Source organism: Sapajus apella, unplaced genomic scaffold, assembly GCF_009761245.1.
Source record: "Sapajus apella isolate SASKATOON/1434 unplaced genomic scaffold, GSC_monkey_1.0 scaffold91, whole genome shotgun sequence".
In the NCBI taxonomy this organism is placed as follows: Eukaryota; Metazoa; Chordata; class Mammalia; order Primates; family Cebidae; genus Sapajus; species Sapajus apella.
In genome coordinates, this window is record NW_022437031.1 from 3,166,186 (window position 1) to 3,183,549 (window position 17,364).

The 17,364-nt window shown below is 38.2% G+C and overlaps 1 protein-coding gene across 1 annotated transcript in view; it reads left to right on the top strand.

Annotated features, from left to right (window-relative positions):
* The first annotated feature begins 7,488 nt into the window (after positions 1-7,488).
* Positions 7,489-17,364, top strand: part of HEPH (hephaestin) — a 105,165-nt gene continuing 95,289 nt past the window's right edge. The window contains 4 exon segments of the mRNA XM_032255817.1: positions 7,489-7,690; positions 7,692-7,763; positions 15,113-15,292; positions 16,925-17,169. Of these exon segments, the coding sequence (XP_032111708.1) occupies positions 7,620-7,690; positions 7,692-7,763; positions 15,113-15,292; positions 16,925-17,169 (568 nt within the window). The 5' untranslated portion in view covers positions 7,489-7,619.

The window sequence follows — 17,364 nt, forward strand, 5'->3', positions numbered from 1 at the left end:
AGATATTAACAAATTACTTTTCATAGTAGTTATACCAATTTGTAGTTCTCATTGGAGTATGAGATGCTTGTTTCCTCACATATTTTCACATGCCTTCATCAATTTCTAAAATGTTTTTAAAATGTTAGTCAATATAGTGAAACGGTGGTAAATGATTTCTTTTTCTGCTTTTATTTGCAATTTGCATTTCTCTGATTACCAGTGATTTGACCTTCTTTCCATGTTTTATTGTCCATTTTGGCTTTTGTTTTCATTCTTATCCTTTGACTATAATTTTATTGGATAATCTTTTTCACATATATTCTGGATAGTAATTATTTATCTGTTATATATTTGGCAAATAATTTCCCTTGTCTATTGCTCATCTTTCCACTTATGTTGTGTACAGAACTATTCCATCTTACATTTATATGGCACTTTTACTTTAGTTGATCTTCAGGGCTACCTGTGAAGTTAACAAGCAAGATGGTTTTATCCTCATTTTGTAGATGAGGACTCTAAATTGTAGAGAGATTAAAAAAAAAAAAAGCCTGTCTAATAACAAGCAGCTAGTATGTGGCAATAGCAGGACTCAGAGTTAGGTCTGTTGACTCCTGTATTAGTTTTCCATCACTGCTATAATAAATTAGTAAAAACCTGTTTCTGAAAACAATATTTATTTATTTATTTGGACTTTTTCTTCAACTTTTAACTTCAGGAGTACATATGCAGGATGTGCAGGTTTGTTATATTGGCACATGGTGATCTGCTGCACAAATCATCCGATCACTTAGGTATTAATCCCAGAATCCATTAACTACCCTTCCTGATACTCTCCCTCCCCTCACCCTACCCTACTTCCTCCAACAGGCCCCAGTGTGTGTTGTTTCCCTCTCATGTGTCCATGTAAGAACATATATTTATTATCTTATAGTTTTAATAGGTTAGAAGTCTAAAATTGTTCTCGCTGTGCTAGCATCAAGGTGTCAACAGGGCTGTATTACTTCCAGAGTCTCTAGGGGACAATCTATTTACTTAACTTTTCTAGATTCTAGACGCCTGAATTCCCTACTTCATGGCCCTCTTCCTCCATGTTCAAAGCTAGTAACAGTGAATTGAGTACTTACCATACTTCATTACTCAAACTTTCTCTCCTATCTCTCTCTTCCACTTTAAAGAACCTTTGTAATGACACTGGACCCACCCAGATAATCCAGGATATTCTTTCCATTTTAAGAACAGCTGATTATCAATGTTAATTTCCCTTTTCTATGTAATGTTACATATTCACAGGTTCCAGGGATTAGAACATGAACATTTTTGGGAGAGCCATTATTCTGTCTACCTCAACCCTCAATCTACTGTCTTTCCCACTTAACAGACTAACAAGTAGCCAGAGGAGCAGTAGGCCTAAGATCAATAGGTTTGGAAAGTAGGTCTGAGGAGTGACACAACTGTCACTACCTAGGATATACCTTTGATTGTGTTCACATTTCTTGAAAGAGCAGTTGCATTTTAAGAACGTCTGAGTGTTCTGCATATGAACAGAGTCAGAGTTTGAAATTGCACACAATTCACTTTTTCATAATGGTCAATTTGCCAGAGTCTCTCACACAAACACAGAGTGTGTAAGTGGTGTTCAGACACTTGTGTATGTCTTCTGCATGTTTGTGTGTTCTAATCTAAAAGCCCAAGTCACAAAACCTTGGGATACAAAAGCTAGAAGGGACCTCAAAGGCCAGCTAACACAAGGCTCTTATTTTACAAGTGAGAGGACTGAGGTCCAAAGAAGGAAATTAACCTACCCCAGGTAATACATAGGTTTGTGGCAGAGAAGACTGGAAAGAAGCCTTCACTATTGGGCCCAATTTTACCAAACTCCAAAAGTTGCCATTTTGGAGAGGAAGAATGAGGTTCTTTTAGTCTCTTAAATTATATCATGATCATGATCACTACCTTCAACCAGTGGTTAGGCCAACCATGATAGAGGCATTTTCTAACACGGCTCTATGGGGATGAAGAAAGTATTGGGCACGACTACAAAGAAAAATGGGGCTTGAAAGTCAGAACTGCATTGTAGATGCTCAAGAAAAGAAACACTCTCCAAAAGAGAGCTAGTTCTTTTGCTGTTAGAAGAGGGCGAGATGGCACTAACTGGCATTTTTGCCAAGGAGTTCTAAATTCACTAGAAAAAGGAACCAATGAACACAAGGTAGAAGGTGGCATATGTTTGGCTATCTAATATGGGAAAACATCATCTAGGGTTGCCTTGAAACATAACTGAGTGAGTTCTCAGTTACTACATGTATCAAAGCAGATTTTATATAGCCATTTGGAAATAATGTTGTGGGTATATTTGGGAGTTCAAGTTAATTTTACCAAAATTTATTCCTTCAAAGGAAAGTCTATGTGGCTGCATTTACCCATTTAATATTTATCCATTTGCTTACTTAATACTTATCCAGACTATTAAATGGATAAATGCAGCCTTCTGAAGAGCCCTGTGAGGCAACATAATTTGAAAGCAAATGCCAACTACGCCTTCTGAGGCTTCTTTTTGTTCACTATCACCCAAGGTGACTAAAGATAATTTGAGGATTAGGTGCTTAGAGGATTAGGGCTGGGCCAGTGGATGGATTGATTGGGATAGCATAGGGGTTGGTAATGACATACACACAGGCCTGAAGTCATCTTCTCAAATGTGAAGTTCACAAACGCACTTTTTTTTTTCTAGTAGGATCTTGCTGACCTTGAAATTCAGCTCTAAGGCTGTCTTATTATTTCACTAATCATTCATGTATTCATCCTGCAAATATTTATTGAGCACCAACTCTGTATCAAGTGTTGTGCTAGGTATTGAGGTTACAGTAAGGAGCAAGAAAATGTAATCCCTGATCCTACAGAGCTTCCATTATAAGGTGAGGAGAGAAGTAGTTAAATAAACAATTTCAACAAATTGTGGTTATAGATGTACAGGGTGACTTGGGAGCACATGGCAGGAGGATGTCACCAGCAGCGCAGAATGTCAGGGAAAAACCTCTTGGAGAAAGGGACTTCTAAACTGAGACCCAAAAGGTTAGTGGGTAGCTGAATAGGTGAAAAAGTGACTGAGGCAGATGAAACAAGATATAAGAAGAGAGAGCACAACGCACATTGGAAACTGACAAATTGACAGAGCTCTGACATGAGTGGGACTCATTGAGTGTGAGGTGTGGAAAGGCAAGCAGTGACCTAGAAAGATTAGGAAGGGCTGGGCCATAAAATGCCATATAGGTCATGCTAAGAAGTTTGATCTTTATTCTCATGAAATAATAAGGAATTAATTTTCTTAATGTAACAGATATGAGTTTCTTTCTTGAGAGAATAGAAATACAAAGAAGAAAACAAGTGTCTTCATATTCACTTTCCAGGTGACCTGTTTTTCTAAACAAAAGTAACTAATGTATAACACTTGAAAATCCAAACAGTTCAAAATGAAAAATGAAAGTCAAACTTCCCCCAGCCAAGTTACTCTCCTCAAGGAAAACCACTATTCAGAATTTTTTGTATTATTTACAGAAGAAAAATTCCTTGTTCCCCCATGTAAGTGTATATATATATATATGTGTGTGTGTGTGTGTGTGTGTGTGTATCTAAGTATATACACATATATATAGTTATAGATATATATATCTATATTGGTTATTGATACCTATATATCTATATCTATTGGTTATAGATATAGATATACAGATATCTATATCTATATCTATAATATCTCCATATATATATATATATCCATATATATATAGATAGATAGATAGATAGATCTCTTGCTCTCTGTGTGTGTATATATACATATATATATGGAGATATCTATCTATATAGATATCTATATAGATATCTCCATATATATCTATAACCAATCACAAGATGCTTACTGTTTTGCATCTTGCTTTCTATTTAATGACATATATTGAAAATATTTCCATGTGTGCATTCATACACACACACACGGAATATTTCATCAGTTTGAATGTCATCCTTACACGGGAGTCCTACTAATCACATTATTATTCCAGCTTCAGTCAATAAGGGAAGCATTACTGGAGGATTTTGAGCAATAAGGATTTACAATCACTTTTGTGTTTGGAAAAAAGTAGCTTTGGCTATTATTTGAAGACTAGATTATGGGGGTCAAGAGTGGAGTCATAAAGAATTATAAGGAGGCTATTCCACTGATCCAATTAAAAGATCGTTGTGGGTTAGACCAAGTCTATGGCAGTGCACAATGCACTGAGAGAAGTGGGTGAATTGAAAAGATGTAAAATATAAATATGACAAGACTTATCAATGAAATGGTTGTAGAGAGTGAGAGAGGAGAGTAATTTCAGATGACATTCAAGTCTCTGGTTTGATATATATGAATGAGAATGCTAATTATGGCATTCAGTCATTCAGGAGACTTATTCTGAATGACACTCACCCATTGAAAATATCCTCTCCCTACTCTAAAATGTTATATCACATTGCTCAGACCTTTATTCTCTTACTATGTCCATTTATAGTAATAAAATACTTTATTTGTATGTTGTTTTAGCCTTCTTACATGCTATGTACTCCTTAGTAGTGTGGTTGGAAGTAGGCAGGTATGAGGAAAATAGAGCACAAAAAAGAGACTAACATTTGCTGATAACTTACTCTGTGACAGGTGCTGCACAGGGCCCTTTTTCAGACATTGCATTTTATTTTCACAGCCTGATTTTACAGATAAAAAAATGAAGGCTTAGAGTACTCAAGTGACTTCCCCAAGATCACATATTTTAGGAAGAGACAGAGCTAAGATTCAAACCAGCTTTGTCCATGCCCAGAGCCCACCATCAGGAAGCCAAATAAGAAAGTGTAGAAGAATTGGGAGGAGGAGCTGATGCCATATATAGAGCTGCTCCAGGCAGTCAGTGAAGAGGAAAACATGTTACTTGCACAGAGAGAGGAGAGAAAGCTTTACTCAGGCAAGCATAAAGATTCTGTGGCAAAGTGAGTGGGGAACTAGGTGTTGGGAGGACTCTCAGGGAGACTCCATATGAATGAGGTACCAGGAAGCTGAAGAAAATATACTTTGACCTAGGGCCAAAGAGTGAATACTCAAAGACCAGGGGACTTGGGAGCTAAAAAGTCAGTCAGCAGATGCAAGTAAGCCAGTGGGAACGGCAGGCGGGTGAGCTTCAGAGCAAGCATCCCTTACAGCAATGGTCCTCAAAGTGTGGTCCTCAGACCAGCAGCATTAGCATCACCTGGGAGCCTGTAAGAAATGCAAGTTCCTGGGCCTCACCCAAGATTTACCGAAGCAGAAACTCAATGTCTTAACAAACCCTACAGGAGATTCTGGTACATGTTCAAGTTTGAGACCTATAGCCTTGGAGGATCAGGGAAAGAAGCAAGTGGAGTCCAAGAACCAGAGTATAAGAACCAGTATCCCCAGAGCAAGTCTAGGACTGTCACATATCACAGCAATGCAGAGCAACACTTCCAAAGCACAACAGAGTCTGCTGGTCAGAAGCGGTGATGGGGAGATGTTTCAGATATATGGTCTCTGGGGGACAACCCCTCTTCCCTGGACCCCTCCAACTTTCCCTAGAGGTCTTCTTTTTAAGAAACTGCTAAGAGAAAGCTCATCAGAGGATCCTGAGGTGAAGAAGTTAGACTGTCCATGCCAAGGCACTGCCCATGGCTTTTTATTTTCTCCTAGTACATGATAGTGTCACAAATTTTTACTGTGGAAAATATGGGAAGGAAGGAAGACAACATTTATTGAGGGTCCCAACATGCTGAGCACTGTGCTAAGGGTTCACACAAATGCCAGCTAATTTAATCATCACAGTATTTCAGTAATGGAAGTGTTATTATTTCTGTTTTGCAGATGAGGAACCAGAGGCTCAGAAAAGTTAAGTGATTTGCCCAAAATCACACAGCTCAGAAAAAGGCAGCCAAGATACAGTTCTTAGTCTTTCTGACTCTAAACTCCGTGCTTCTCACACTAGACCATTTTGTCTCTAATTTGAAGGTCCCTGGGGTCCTCTCCTCTTTGTAGCTACCCCAGAGCTGTGTGTTTGTGATGGCCCATAGATGAGTAGCCTGGAAATATTGAAATGAATAAATAAAAGAATGTTCTAGTGACAGATTTTAACACGTGAGGGGTCCTTAAAGGTACTCTGGTTTTATAGTTTTCAAATCTGTTTTTAGACATTTCTTACTGGGGTGCTCTGGACATAATCACATTGTCTGGGAGAGCAGTCACACACAGTGGACAGGTTCCTGTGTCCCTTCATCTTTGCCCATTCCTGTCTCCTTCCCTGCCTTATCTAGAACAAATCCACTTTCATCTTCCGTAAGTAGTGGGTGTTTACTAAGATTCTGTTTAGGGAAAGGGTTCTGCTGCCAAAATTAGTTTTAAAAACCACAAATCTAGACTACCTTATTCATGTTATAGGTGAAGAAACTGAGTGCTAGAAAGGCAAAAAGACTTGTCCAGGGTCACTGTGTGCTCTTTAGTAGCATAACTAGAATGTGAACCCAGGATTCTTGAAACATTCTTCTTTTTTGACACAGGTTAATACAGTTTGTGTCCTAACAATAAGAAAAAATTATTTCAATTTCAATAAATATTTAGAATTGAAAAATTAAAAATTATAACTCTAATTTTTGCCTTTGCCATGTTCCAGTCATTGTGCTAGTTAACATGTATAGCCTTATTTATCTTCTCATAACAGACCTATAAAATAGGCAATATTATTATCCCCATTTTAAAGATGTGAAAACTGAGATTTAGGAGGATTAAATTGCTTTAATCATAGAATCAGGAAATGGCAGAATTGGGATTTCAGTCCAGAATATCTGATTTCAATTTTCATCCTCTGAACAACGATGCCATATTGCAAATGCCTATACTGCAAAAAAGTCTGTTATTTAGCCTGCTGCTTGTTTTCTGGTAAATAAATTTTTATTGGAACAATGATATACCTTATGAACTATCAAGGCAAATTTGTGTAGTTATGGCAAACAGAAACTATATTCTCTGGAGATAAAATATTTAGTAACTAGCCTGTTACAGAAAAGGTTTGCCAACATCTGGTCTATAGATATTAACTTTAAAATGTTTTTCAAGTGACCTCCAGGGGAAGGAACCAGAAATGTACCCTGGATTTGCAGGAGAGGTAGGCACTGTTTATACTCTCAGTGAAATTGGTGAATGAATAATACAAGCATGGAAACCTGGCCTACCTGGCCTCCTGCGGTCTTCACTGTGTTGATTCAAGTCTATTATGACCTGTTCTTGTTGTCTTTCATGAGTCATAGCAGAGGCCTTATCCCTTCCCCTCCCTGTCATAAATGCCTTAGAGCTTGGACTTGGATCTCTGCTTAATGAGTTTTGTCTCCACCTTCCCTTTCTTGCTTCAAGGTTCACATGTGTGCCACGCAGATAATTCTAGGGGCTACCATGGCTTGGCTAAGCTTCCCTTGACCACTGAGCATTTCTAAGGGAGCTGAGGTTGGTGGCTCCTCCCTCCTTCCTATTGGTGCTTCCACCAGCCTTGGTCTGTGTTGCGTTCCATGGGGCAGCGCCTAAGTGTCTGAGCACATTTAAGGACCTCTAGTGGTTTATGACCCAGACTTTGCCCTACCAGCTCAGCCTTCTGAATGTTCTCTTCCCTGGAACCTGTCCCAGACACTTTAAGAAGAGGAAAATGTGCCCAGCCTGCCTGGAGAACAGCATCTGCTCCTAGCCAAGATCTCCACATAACAAAGTAAGAATATCAGGCGGTGGAACCTCCGTCATACTTGTCCTCTTCCTATACCTGGATCTGGTGGGTAGACGCAGTCCTTTTTAGAGAAGCATAGTATTCTCCAATCTATTGCCACAAATTGCTCCTCACTCATTCTTTCCCTATACTTTGTGTCTTTGAAACCGCTTTATTTTCCATGTTTAATATCTAGTCTGTACTTTCTTCATGGAATTCTAGATATGTAAATTTACAGGGCTAGGAGGGTCCATATCTAGTTTAAGACACTCACTGTAGAAATAGAAAAAGGCCCAGAGAAGAGAAGGGGTTGGGCCAAATCCACATAGCTGATTACTGCTAGAGCAAGTGGGGCGAGAACCTTGGTCACTTGACTCAGGACAGTGACTTTTCACTGCTCTCTTTTCCACCAGGAATGGGAATGACTTTTGGCTTTAAACAAATCCAGACTCCAGTTTGACCCTGAATTTTGGGGGAACATTTCGCTTTTTTTTTCTTTTTAGTATTTTCAATTCTTCTGTGTCTTAGTTTTTAGGCTCTTGATCTGTGTTAATCCAGGGTATCGTCTAGCTATATCCAGTTTCCTCCGATGGAAAATGTTAATGTAGCATCAGGGTTTCGCTCCAGGATCTGCTAGAAATGACAGAGGCAAAGGTAATGTATATATAAAAAAATCTACCAGTGAGTGACTAGTAGGCAGTAGGCTTTCAATAATTGTAAAGTTCCTTCTACCCCCTGGAAAGGACTGTGTTTCTCCCTTAAGCAGCACAGTGTGTGTGGTGGTTTCATGGTTAAAAGTTGAAACAGGCCCAGTAAAACATATTTTCTTTTACTTCCTAAATGTGTGACCTTGGACAAGCTATCTCCCCTCTCAGAGCTGAATTTTCCTCAGTTTTAAAATAGAATTAGAGTATCCATCTCACAGGATAATTGTAAGACTTAAATAAGAGAATACACGTAAAATCTTTAACATAGGGTTTAGCATGTAGAAAAAAAACCTCTTTGTTTTATTGCCAGTTTTATTTTTACTTATTACCAAGAAGCCATGACATAAGAATAATAGTCAGGGCTGACAATTGTGCTTCAGACCAAGAAGGGAAGGAGCTGGTGAGATGGAGGCTCTTTCCATTTCGACCCCATTTTTTAAATGGAGCTGTTGAAATCTACCCATGAGTTTTGCCTGGCCACACTGACAGTGTCCTCGTCTCAGCAAAAACCAATTAGCAAGTCCTGATAACAGAAGTACAACCCACCCCCTTGTAATTCCTCCTGAGATCCTAACCAGGATTTGTAAAACACCCGGATACGGGTAAAGAACCATCCCGGGTTTTATATCAAACCAGGCCCCAGAGGAGAAGGACATTCCAGTAGTTTTGTTTTTGGAAAAGAGGGCACCCAGCCCTTCCCCCTCCCTTATCCTCCCATCCCAGTAATCCCTGCCAAATTGGAATCCTGGACTTAATTTATGAAAAAGGCCCTGTAACCAAGATACTGACTGAACAGAGCTGGCGGGCTCAGGCTGAGGTCTGCGGTGCAGCATTAATGGGCCGCTGACATGAATATGGAGTAGTTTTCTCTATCAAAGGTAAGCTTTTTTTTTTTTTTTCTCTTTTCAAACTCTACCTCACCTGCCTTCCCGTGCAAAAATCTTTATTTAACTGAGTTAAGAGGAGTCCTGGCCACTGGAAAAAAGTCAGTGGCCAGAAAGTTGGAGGATGTTTGGCTGGTCTGCAGGAAAGTTAAGGGAGACAATAGGCTCCTTTTGTTCCTCTCGCCAAAATACCCAGGTCCACACTGACTTGACTGTTTCAGGGCCAATCCTAGAGCCATAGAGAATAGTTCATTTTCCTGTCGAAACAGCTTGCTCATCTTCTGTCTCACAGGTTGAGGAATTTATTGAGGTGATGGATCTGAGGATTATATAAGTGGTAAGTCAAATACTTAAAAACAACCATGTTTGGAATCATGTTTCAAAACCAGATTGACACAGAGTAAGCCAATAAATGATAGCTGAACTAAGCTAACCGTCTGAATTTGAGTAGTCTTAGTGTCTAAATAGAAGAAATCTTTTAGAAATCATGTGTTCAGATTCTGGCTTTTTAAACAACCGGCTGCCTGACTTTGACCAAATCCCTGGACCTCTCTGGTCTCAGTTTTTTATATATCACATAAGGGTGGTTGAAAAAGATGGTTTCTAAAGGTTTCATGAATGTGTGAATCTACAACACATTCCATTTTTCATTACTCAGCATCTATTATATGACAAGCAATCCTTTTGGAGGGACTCAAATATCCATGTTTTTTGTTGTTGTTGTTGTTGTTGACTCAAGACAATCCTGTGAAACAATATCCCATTTTTTGGATGAGATAACTAAGGCTTAGGTAAAAAAATAATTTATTTAAAGGTCACCTAGCTATCACAGACAAGAGATGGGATTTGAATCAAGGTCTTAAACTTCAAATTGGTATGTTTTCTATCATAGAGTTAAGAAAACGGAGGACCAAAAAGTCAATTTTGATGGAGGGTTTATTAGGAAGGCTGCTGAGAGATTGGAGACAGGACCCCAAAGATAGCTCGGCATTCCTTTATTCGGTTGAGTAATCCTTAGTTGAGGTTGAGCCTGCCTAGCCCAAAGTAGTATAACTGACAAAAGGAGATGGAGAAAGAGAAAAGAACACTGCTACATTAAAAGAGCAGTTTGCAAATTCTAGGGAACACAGCAATGCAAATTGTTATGGATGATAGGGATCAGACCCAGGTGACACTGGCGTGACAGGAAGGTAAGGTAAAGATAAGGGAGGCTTGACTTTATATTGGCCGATCTTCTTTCCAGGTTGGCACAAGGTTTCGGTATATCTTAACTAAGCTATCCAAATACCCTAGACATTTTCTTCTCTTTTCCTTCCTTTGAGTGCTCTTCCTTATGCCTTCCTTTTTAATTTAATTTTTTTAACTTTTTCCCGGGATTCTTTTTCAACTTACTTATTTGATTTCCCCTTTTATTCATTCCTATTCTTTTTCCTCATCAGTCTGATTCTTCTCTGTGGGCTTAGCTGAGAAAAAAAACAGCCTTGCTCAAGTGAAAAGCTTACATATCTTTCATCTTATTTGATCTTTATAATAAACTAATGAATGGCCCAAAGTAGAGACAATTCCCATTTAAGACATGAGGAAACTGAGGCTCAGCAAGTTAGGGGCTTGTTCAAGGTCATATAACCAATAAATGATGAATCCAGAGCTAGAACTTACTTTTTTTCTGGTGCCTGAACTCTTTTCAGTTTACCATGAAATACTCAAGTGGTTATAAAAAGATTTTATGGGTTTTTCATTTTTTCTGCTCTTGTAGTATATGATAAAAGCAAGTTAAACAGCAGAAATAACAATGACAAATTAAGATTTCAGGAGGAAAGAAAGGATATCAGTAATTAGAAGGAAGAAAATTACTCATCAGGTGCCTACTAAGTCCCAGATGCTGTTAAAGGTTATCTTATTTAAATACAGAGTAAAACAGTACTTAAACCTAAGTTAGTCTGACTCAAAAGTTCTAGTTCTTTACGTTATACCATGTTGTTTCCAAGAAGAGAGTTCAGCCTGGGCTGTGTGCATTTTCATACCCATGTACATATTCCTTTGTGTTTAATATGTGTTACTGTATATGGGAATTTATGAGTGTGCACCTATTTGTTGCTATTCATAAATTGGAAAATCTGTATGACACTGACAAGTTTCATTTCCAAACTATTTCCTTGCCACTAATAACTTTGGATCACTTATGTGTGCCCTTAAAGTACTTCAGTATATATTAATTAATCACCACAAAACTCTATGAAGTAGTTAATAGTATTAATACCACTTTAAAAATAAAGACACTGTGGCGAGATAAATGAAGAAGTTTCCTAAGTCATACAGCTAGGAAAAGTGGAGCCAAGATTCACTTAGGTAACATGATTCCAAAGCCTTTACCCTGGATGCAAAATTGAATAAGTATTCCTTATCTCTCAAGATCTTGAGAATTTTGTAAGATGGCAGATATTAAAAACACATTGTGAAATGGAAACGGCTAGGGATATGTTAGGTAGCATTTCCCCGTACTCACCAAATTCTATTGTCTAAGCCTTTTGGATCATAAGTCACTACTATTGAATGCTTGCTCACTGTACACTGAAGGCCTGTGCTAGTCTTTCCCAGGAATATTTTGAAGTTTATCATGTGTTTCACCAGTTGTGGAGTTCTTCCTTGGGACAGTTTTCTGTCTAGGTAAATGAGTTTAAAGCACAACTGCTTTGTTGACACATCTCTGAGAAAGAAGATTGGAAGAGGTCCATTGTTGCATTCAGACTTGGAACGAACCAAGGACACTCTCTCCCTGTTGAGAATTCCAAGGCATGACTATTTGCATGACCATATATAGAGCTATTTGTAGGCATATGTGAGTATGCCTGTGTTTCATCAGTGAGTGTGACTATTGGCAATATGTGAAAGCTGTAAGGACTCTTCGAGAGCTCACATTATATACCACATTTTTGTGGTTCTGCACTTGTCTATTTCATTCGATTATCAAACTTCTATGACTCTCTCAAAAGGTAAGAAGTATATAGTATTTATATAGTAAATTATTTTATAGATGGGGAAACAGATGAAGAAACTTACCTAAATTCACCCTGAACAAGTATTAGAACTTGAACTAGACCCAGCAGATGGCAAAATGTATGTGTGTGCTTCTTTATGTCACTTTAACAAAGCTGTGATGACCCAACTACTTGGCCTCCATCACCATGTCTTGTAATAGATACACAGAGACCTCTAAGAAATGACATCCACTCTCAAGGAATCTGTAGTCCCATCTGGGAAATGAAGAGAGTTCATGAGGCAGGTCATAAGACGGAAAGGCTACAATAGTAGAGTCTGACTTAATCTAATTGGGTGCTATAGAGAGTAAGTAGCCCTTCAGAGGACAGTGATATGAAGAGCCTAGAGGTGGCCTTTGGAGTAGTTAGTATTCAAATTAACCCTTGGAGTAGAAATATAGAAAGTATGATGCATGAGAGACTGTAGAGATGAATTAACAAACTGTAGCCAGGCGGGAGAAGGAAGAGGAAAGAAATCAGTAGTTACTACTGCCTAGTATGTTCCAAACATTGATTATTCCTGGGCCCTTTCATGTAAGCCTTCTGATTTATTTCTCCAGGGCTGATATTATTATACCCTTTTTACAGATGAGCAAACAGATTCTGAATGGTTAAGTAATCCCCAAGGCTACACAGCTGGCCAGTGGAAGAGTTAGATTTTAGAAAAGAGGACCCCAAAACAGATCCTCTCTTACATCAAGGGCTTTCTGCCAAATATGATGTAAAAGCTATGGATTAACACTTGGGTCACTGCTGCATATGGAGAGGACTGAGAGTTCGTGAGGAAATCTATAAGTTTGTTTCTTAAATAGGGTAAAAATCTGGGGATTTTCTATCCATATGTGAGTCTGTGCATATTTTTGATTCTCTGTTTTTTATTAACAATGCCTATTTCATGTGCTTGGGTTGAAGATTTAGTGAAATAATTTATATAAGGCACTGGACATGGTGCTACTATGTAGTAATCTTTCAGTGAGTAGTAGCCATTATCATCATTATCATTAATGCAATCTATTAGGTGTATCTCTGTCTACATGAATATTTATGTCTGTTTGTAAAGGGATTACAACTGCATGTAATTACTTGTTTCAGGATGTATGTGTTTTTTCACAGATATGGTTGTTGCTATGGGTATAAGTATGTTCTCTGTGTATATACATGTGGTGTGCAAGTATATTTTTGTGGAAAGTAGTATAGCATGGTGGTTATGCTGGAGCCTCACTTCCTGGGCTCAAATCCCAACTGTACCAATTTTTATCTAGATGGCCTTGGGCAAACTACTTTACACCTCTGTTCTGCAGTTTCTCCATTGTAATATGGGGATAATGCTGGTGTCTACTTCATAGAATGGTTGTGAGGATTAAATGATTTAATCTGTGTAAAACACTTGTTACAGGTGCAGCGTGCACATACAATAAATATAGCTTTATTACTATTATCATTGTTCTAAGGTGACTAAGGTTTTATGTAACAGAGTGGTTTTATGTTTTATGTGTAAATGCAAGTGTGTGCATCTCTGCTTTTAGGTAAGACTACATGTACCTGTGTGTGCAAATTTGTGTATTTATATAATGTTATCTGTGTTTCTGTGTTTGACTGTAACTGTATGGTATCAATGAGTGCTTCATTCCAGTCCCAGGACGTCTAACGTCCTGACTTATGTACTGAAATGAGAGGTTAGAATCTTGGGTCTGATTCTGACTCAGGATTAGACCTATGAAATGAGTTTATGAATAACCTTGGGAATCAGCAGACAGTATTTCTTCTGAGAAGTTCAAAATACTTCCTTCGCATACTGTCATTTATTTTTGGTCCATTGTTAACTTTTGAAGTATAATACACATAAAGTGTACAAATTCTGTTTAGAGCTCAATGTATTTTCACAAACTGAACACACTTTTACAACCAACATGTAGATCAAGAAACAGAGCATTACTTAGAACCCCTTCTCTTCCCTTTCCAGTCATGGAATCCTACTTCAAAGCAAACATTATCCTTACTTCTACCAGCATATATTACTTTAGCCTGATTTTTTACTTTATTTAAGTGAACTCATACAATATGTACTATTTTGTGTCTATTTTTTCTGAAACATTACATTTGTCATAGTTATTCATATTGTTGTGTGTAGTTGTAGTTTGTTCATTACTATTGCTATAGTGAATTTCATTTTATGAATAAAATGCAATGTATTCATTCTAATGTTCATGAACATTCTAATGTTCATGACTGTTTCTATTTTGGTTTTATCAATATTCTAGTAAATATTTTTGGTAAATTCTCACTTGTTGTTAAACACAATTTATAGAGGACAGGAAGTGGCAACAACAGTGAATGTTCCCTTTTGCCTATGGGAAAACAGAGGCAAAGGGAGAATTAGTGAGTCAGTGGCTCGATAGGGCTTCTGGTGCCCGTTTTCTGATTCTTGGGACAGAGCACATTCTTCCTGCTACACCGTTGACAAAACTATCCAGATCTCTCTTCTGAAGGATGTAGTAATACATGATTAGCAAGCAGCAAGGGTGACTTTTTAACTATGCCCTTCAAAATCCAATCATTGAACACTTATTGTACTTAAAGGAATCAGGTAAGTTAAATAAACTGGGCTAATTGGGTTTTGCTTTCTCAGTCACTCAATCTGGCTCTTCTTCAGTTTTCTGGACATGTAGAAAGCCCCTTTGTTCTCTTTCTTCTACACCAACAGTTTTCATTTGCCTGTTTCCCAGAGTAATGTGGGCCATGGAGTCAGGCCACCTCCTCTGGGCACTGCTGTTCATGCAATCCTTGTGGCCTCAACTGACTGATGGAGCCACTCGAGTCTACTACCTGGGCATCCGGGATGTGCAGTGGAACTATGCTCCCAAGGGAAAAAATGTCATCACGAACCAACCTCTGGACAGTGACATGTAGGTTTAATCTCTCATGGTATTTGAGGGGAAGTTACGGGAGTGCCCTTGAGGTCACAAGGTAGCCGCTTGAGGGCCCTTCTTCAGGGTGTGGTAGCAATCAGCTCCTGATCTCTCTGAGCTGTACATACTCAGTGGCAGATTTCCTGAGAAGGCTAGTTGACTCAGAAGCCAGCATTTAATCTGGAGTTTGCCGTAACATTTTTAGAGTCCTAAAGAGAATTCCGTATTTGCTGTATTCTAATTTTGATACTCACAATGCTTACTTAATAACAGCTGTTAGACTGTATAAAAGAATAATGAAATATATACCGTGTTTATAAGATGTATATGTGGGAACTATGCTTCTATAGTTTGGTGAAACTACTGTATATTTATTTCAGATATGTGAAAATATGAAAAAAGAAAGTAAGCCTTAGAACCAAGGAAGTAATGGTAATAGCTCTCACTTATGTAATACTCTATGACACACACCACACTAGCAATTTACGTACTTTGTCTCAACTCTCATAGAAACTCTAGAAGGTAAGTATGTGTGTAGTCATTTCACAGATGAGAAAACTGAGGCTCAGGGAGATCTTGGATAAGTGACTTATCCAAGTCCTATAGCTAGTAAACGAAAAAGGTAGGATTTGAACGTGGATAATGTGAATGTAAACTAATACTCTTCTCACCACCCTGTCTCTCATAGATCCCACAGGGTTAACCTTTCCTGATCTTAGAAACTTGCAAGTGCTCCACAAGTATCTGTTAAAAATAAATGAATGTATGAGAAAAACTTTTGTGACCACAACTCGTTTTTTCTCTCCTAAACTTTGGAGTTTTCCAAAGTTGACTGTAACATCTCTGAGCTCTCTGAGAAGAATTATAGTATAGTACGAATAACAACTCTGTCTTTTTTGACACAAAGTATTCATCTAGTTTCAGAGTCATGGAACCCTTGTATTTTTTTTTTGAGGGAATAAATTCATTATCTTCCATCTCTAATACTTTGAAGTGATAGTCCACATTTATTGAGTTTTTACTATTTGCCAGGCACTGTCCTAAGCTCTTTGTGTATTTGAATTTTGTTTAGTCACCAATGAAAACTGAGTTAGGAACTATGATTATTTTCATTTTACTGATGGGCAAACTGTATACAGAGAAACTAAGTAACTTGTTCAACATCCCACTAATTTGGAAGTGGCAGAGTAAGCAATCATTCTAAGTGGATTGGCTCCAAAGCTTGTGGTTATAACCACTACGCGCTAAGAGCTCCCATATATATCAGGATGATGTGAAGTCAGGCAGATGGATGAGGAGTCGATCACTTAAAGAGTTAGTCCACAGTTGGTTGTCTCTTTGTTACTATGTATTGTGTCAAACTATGTGAAACTGCCTTTTATGTGAGTTTAAAGTGGTCAAATATCAGCAATTTCATATGCTGAGTTTGCCATAACAATTTCATATGCTGATATTTGAAATTTTTAACAGTTAAATCTAAAACTTTCGTGTTTTGATCAGTACAATTCAATTTCCTCTTGTTTTGTCCTAAACAAAGATAGGCACTTTTTGGTCAGTCTCCTCTGGAAAAGGAACCTCTCAAGACTTGAAGATTGTGGCAAAATTATAACTCTCTTTCTTCTTTCCCAGAGTGGCTTCCAGCTTCTTAAAGTCTGACAAGAACCGGATAGGGGGAAACTACAAAAAGACTATTTATAAAGAATATAAGGACGACTCATACACAGATGAAGTGGCCCAGCCTGCCTGGTTGGGCTTCCTGGGGCCAGTGTTGAAGGCTGAAGTAGGGGATGTCATTCTTATCCACCTGAAGAATTTTGCCACTCGTCCCTATACCATCCACCCCCATGGTGTTTTCTATGAGAAGGACTCTGAAGGTAAACCATTCCACCATTTTTTTCTCTTATGCCCAACAAATATTACTTTTCCTTTACTGTCAGTTGAAGGAGAAGAGTTGGGAGTGAAGGTTGTTTTTTTTCTTCCTTATTTACCGGAGGTGGCAAAGACTCTTCTTAGAATAAACAAGTCTGGGCACTGGTATCAGTTCTGCCATTCATATACTATGTGACTTA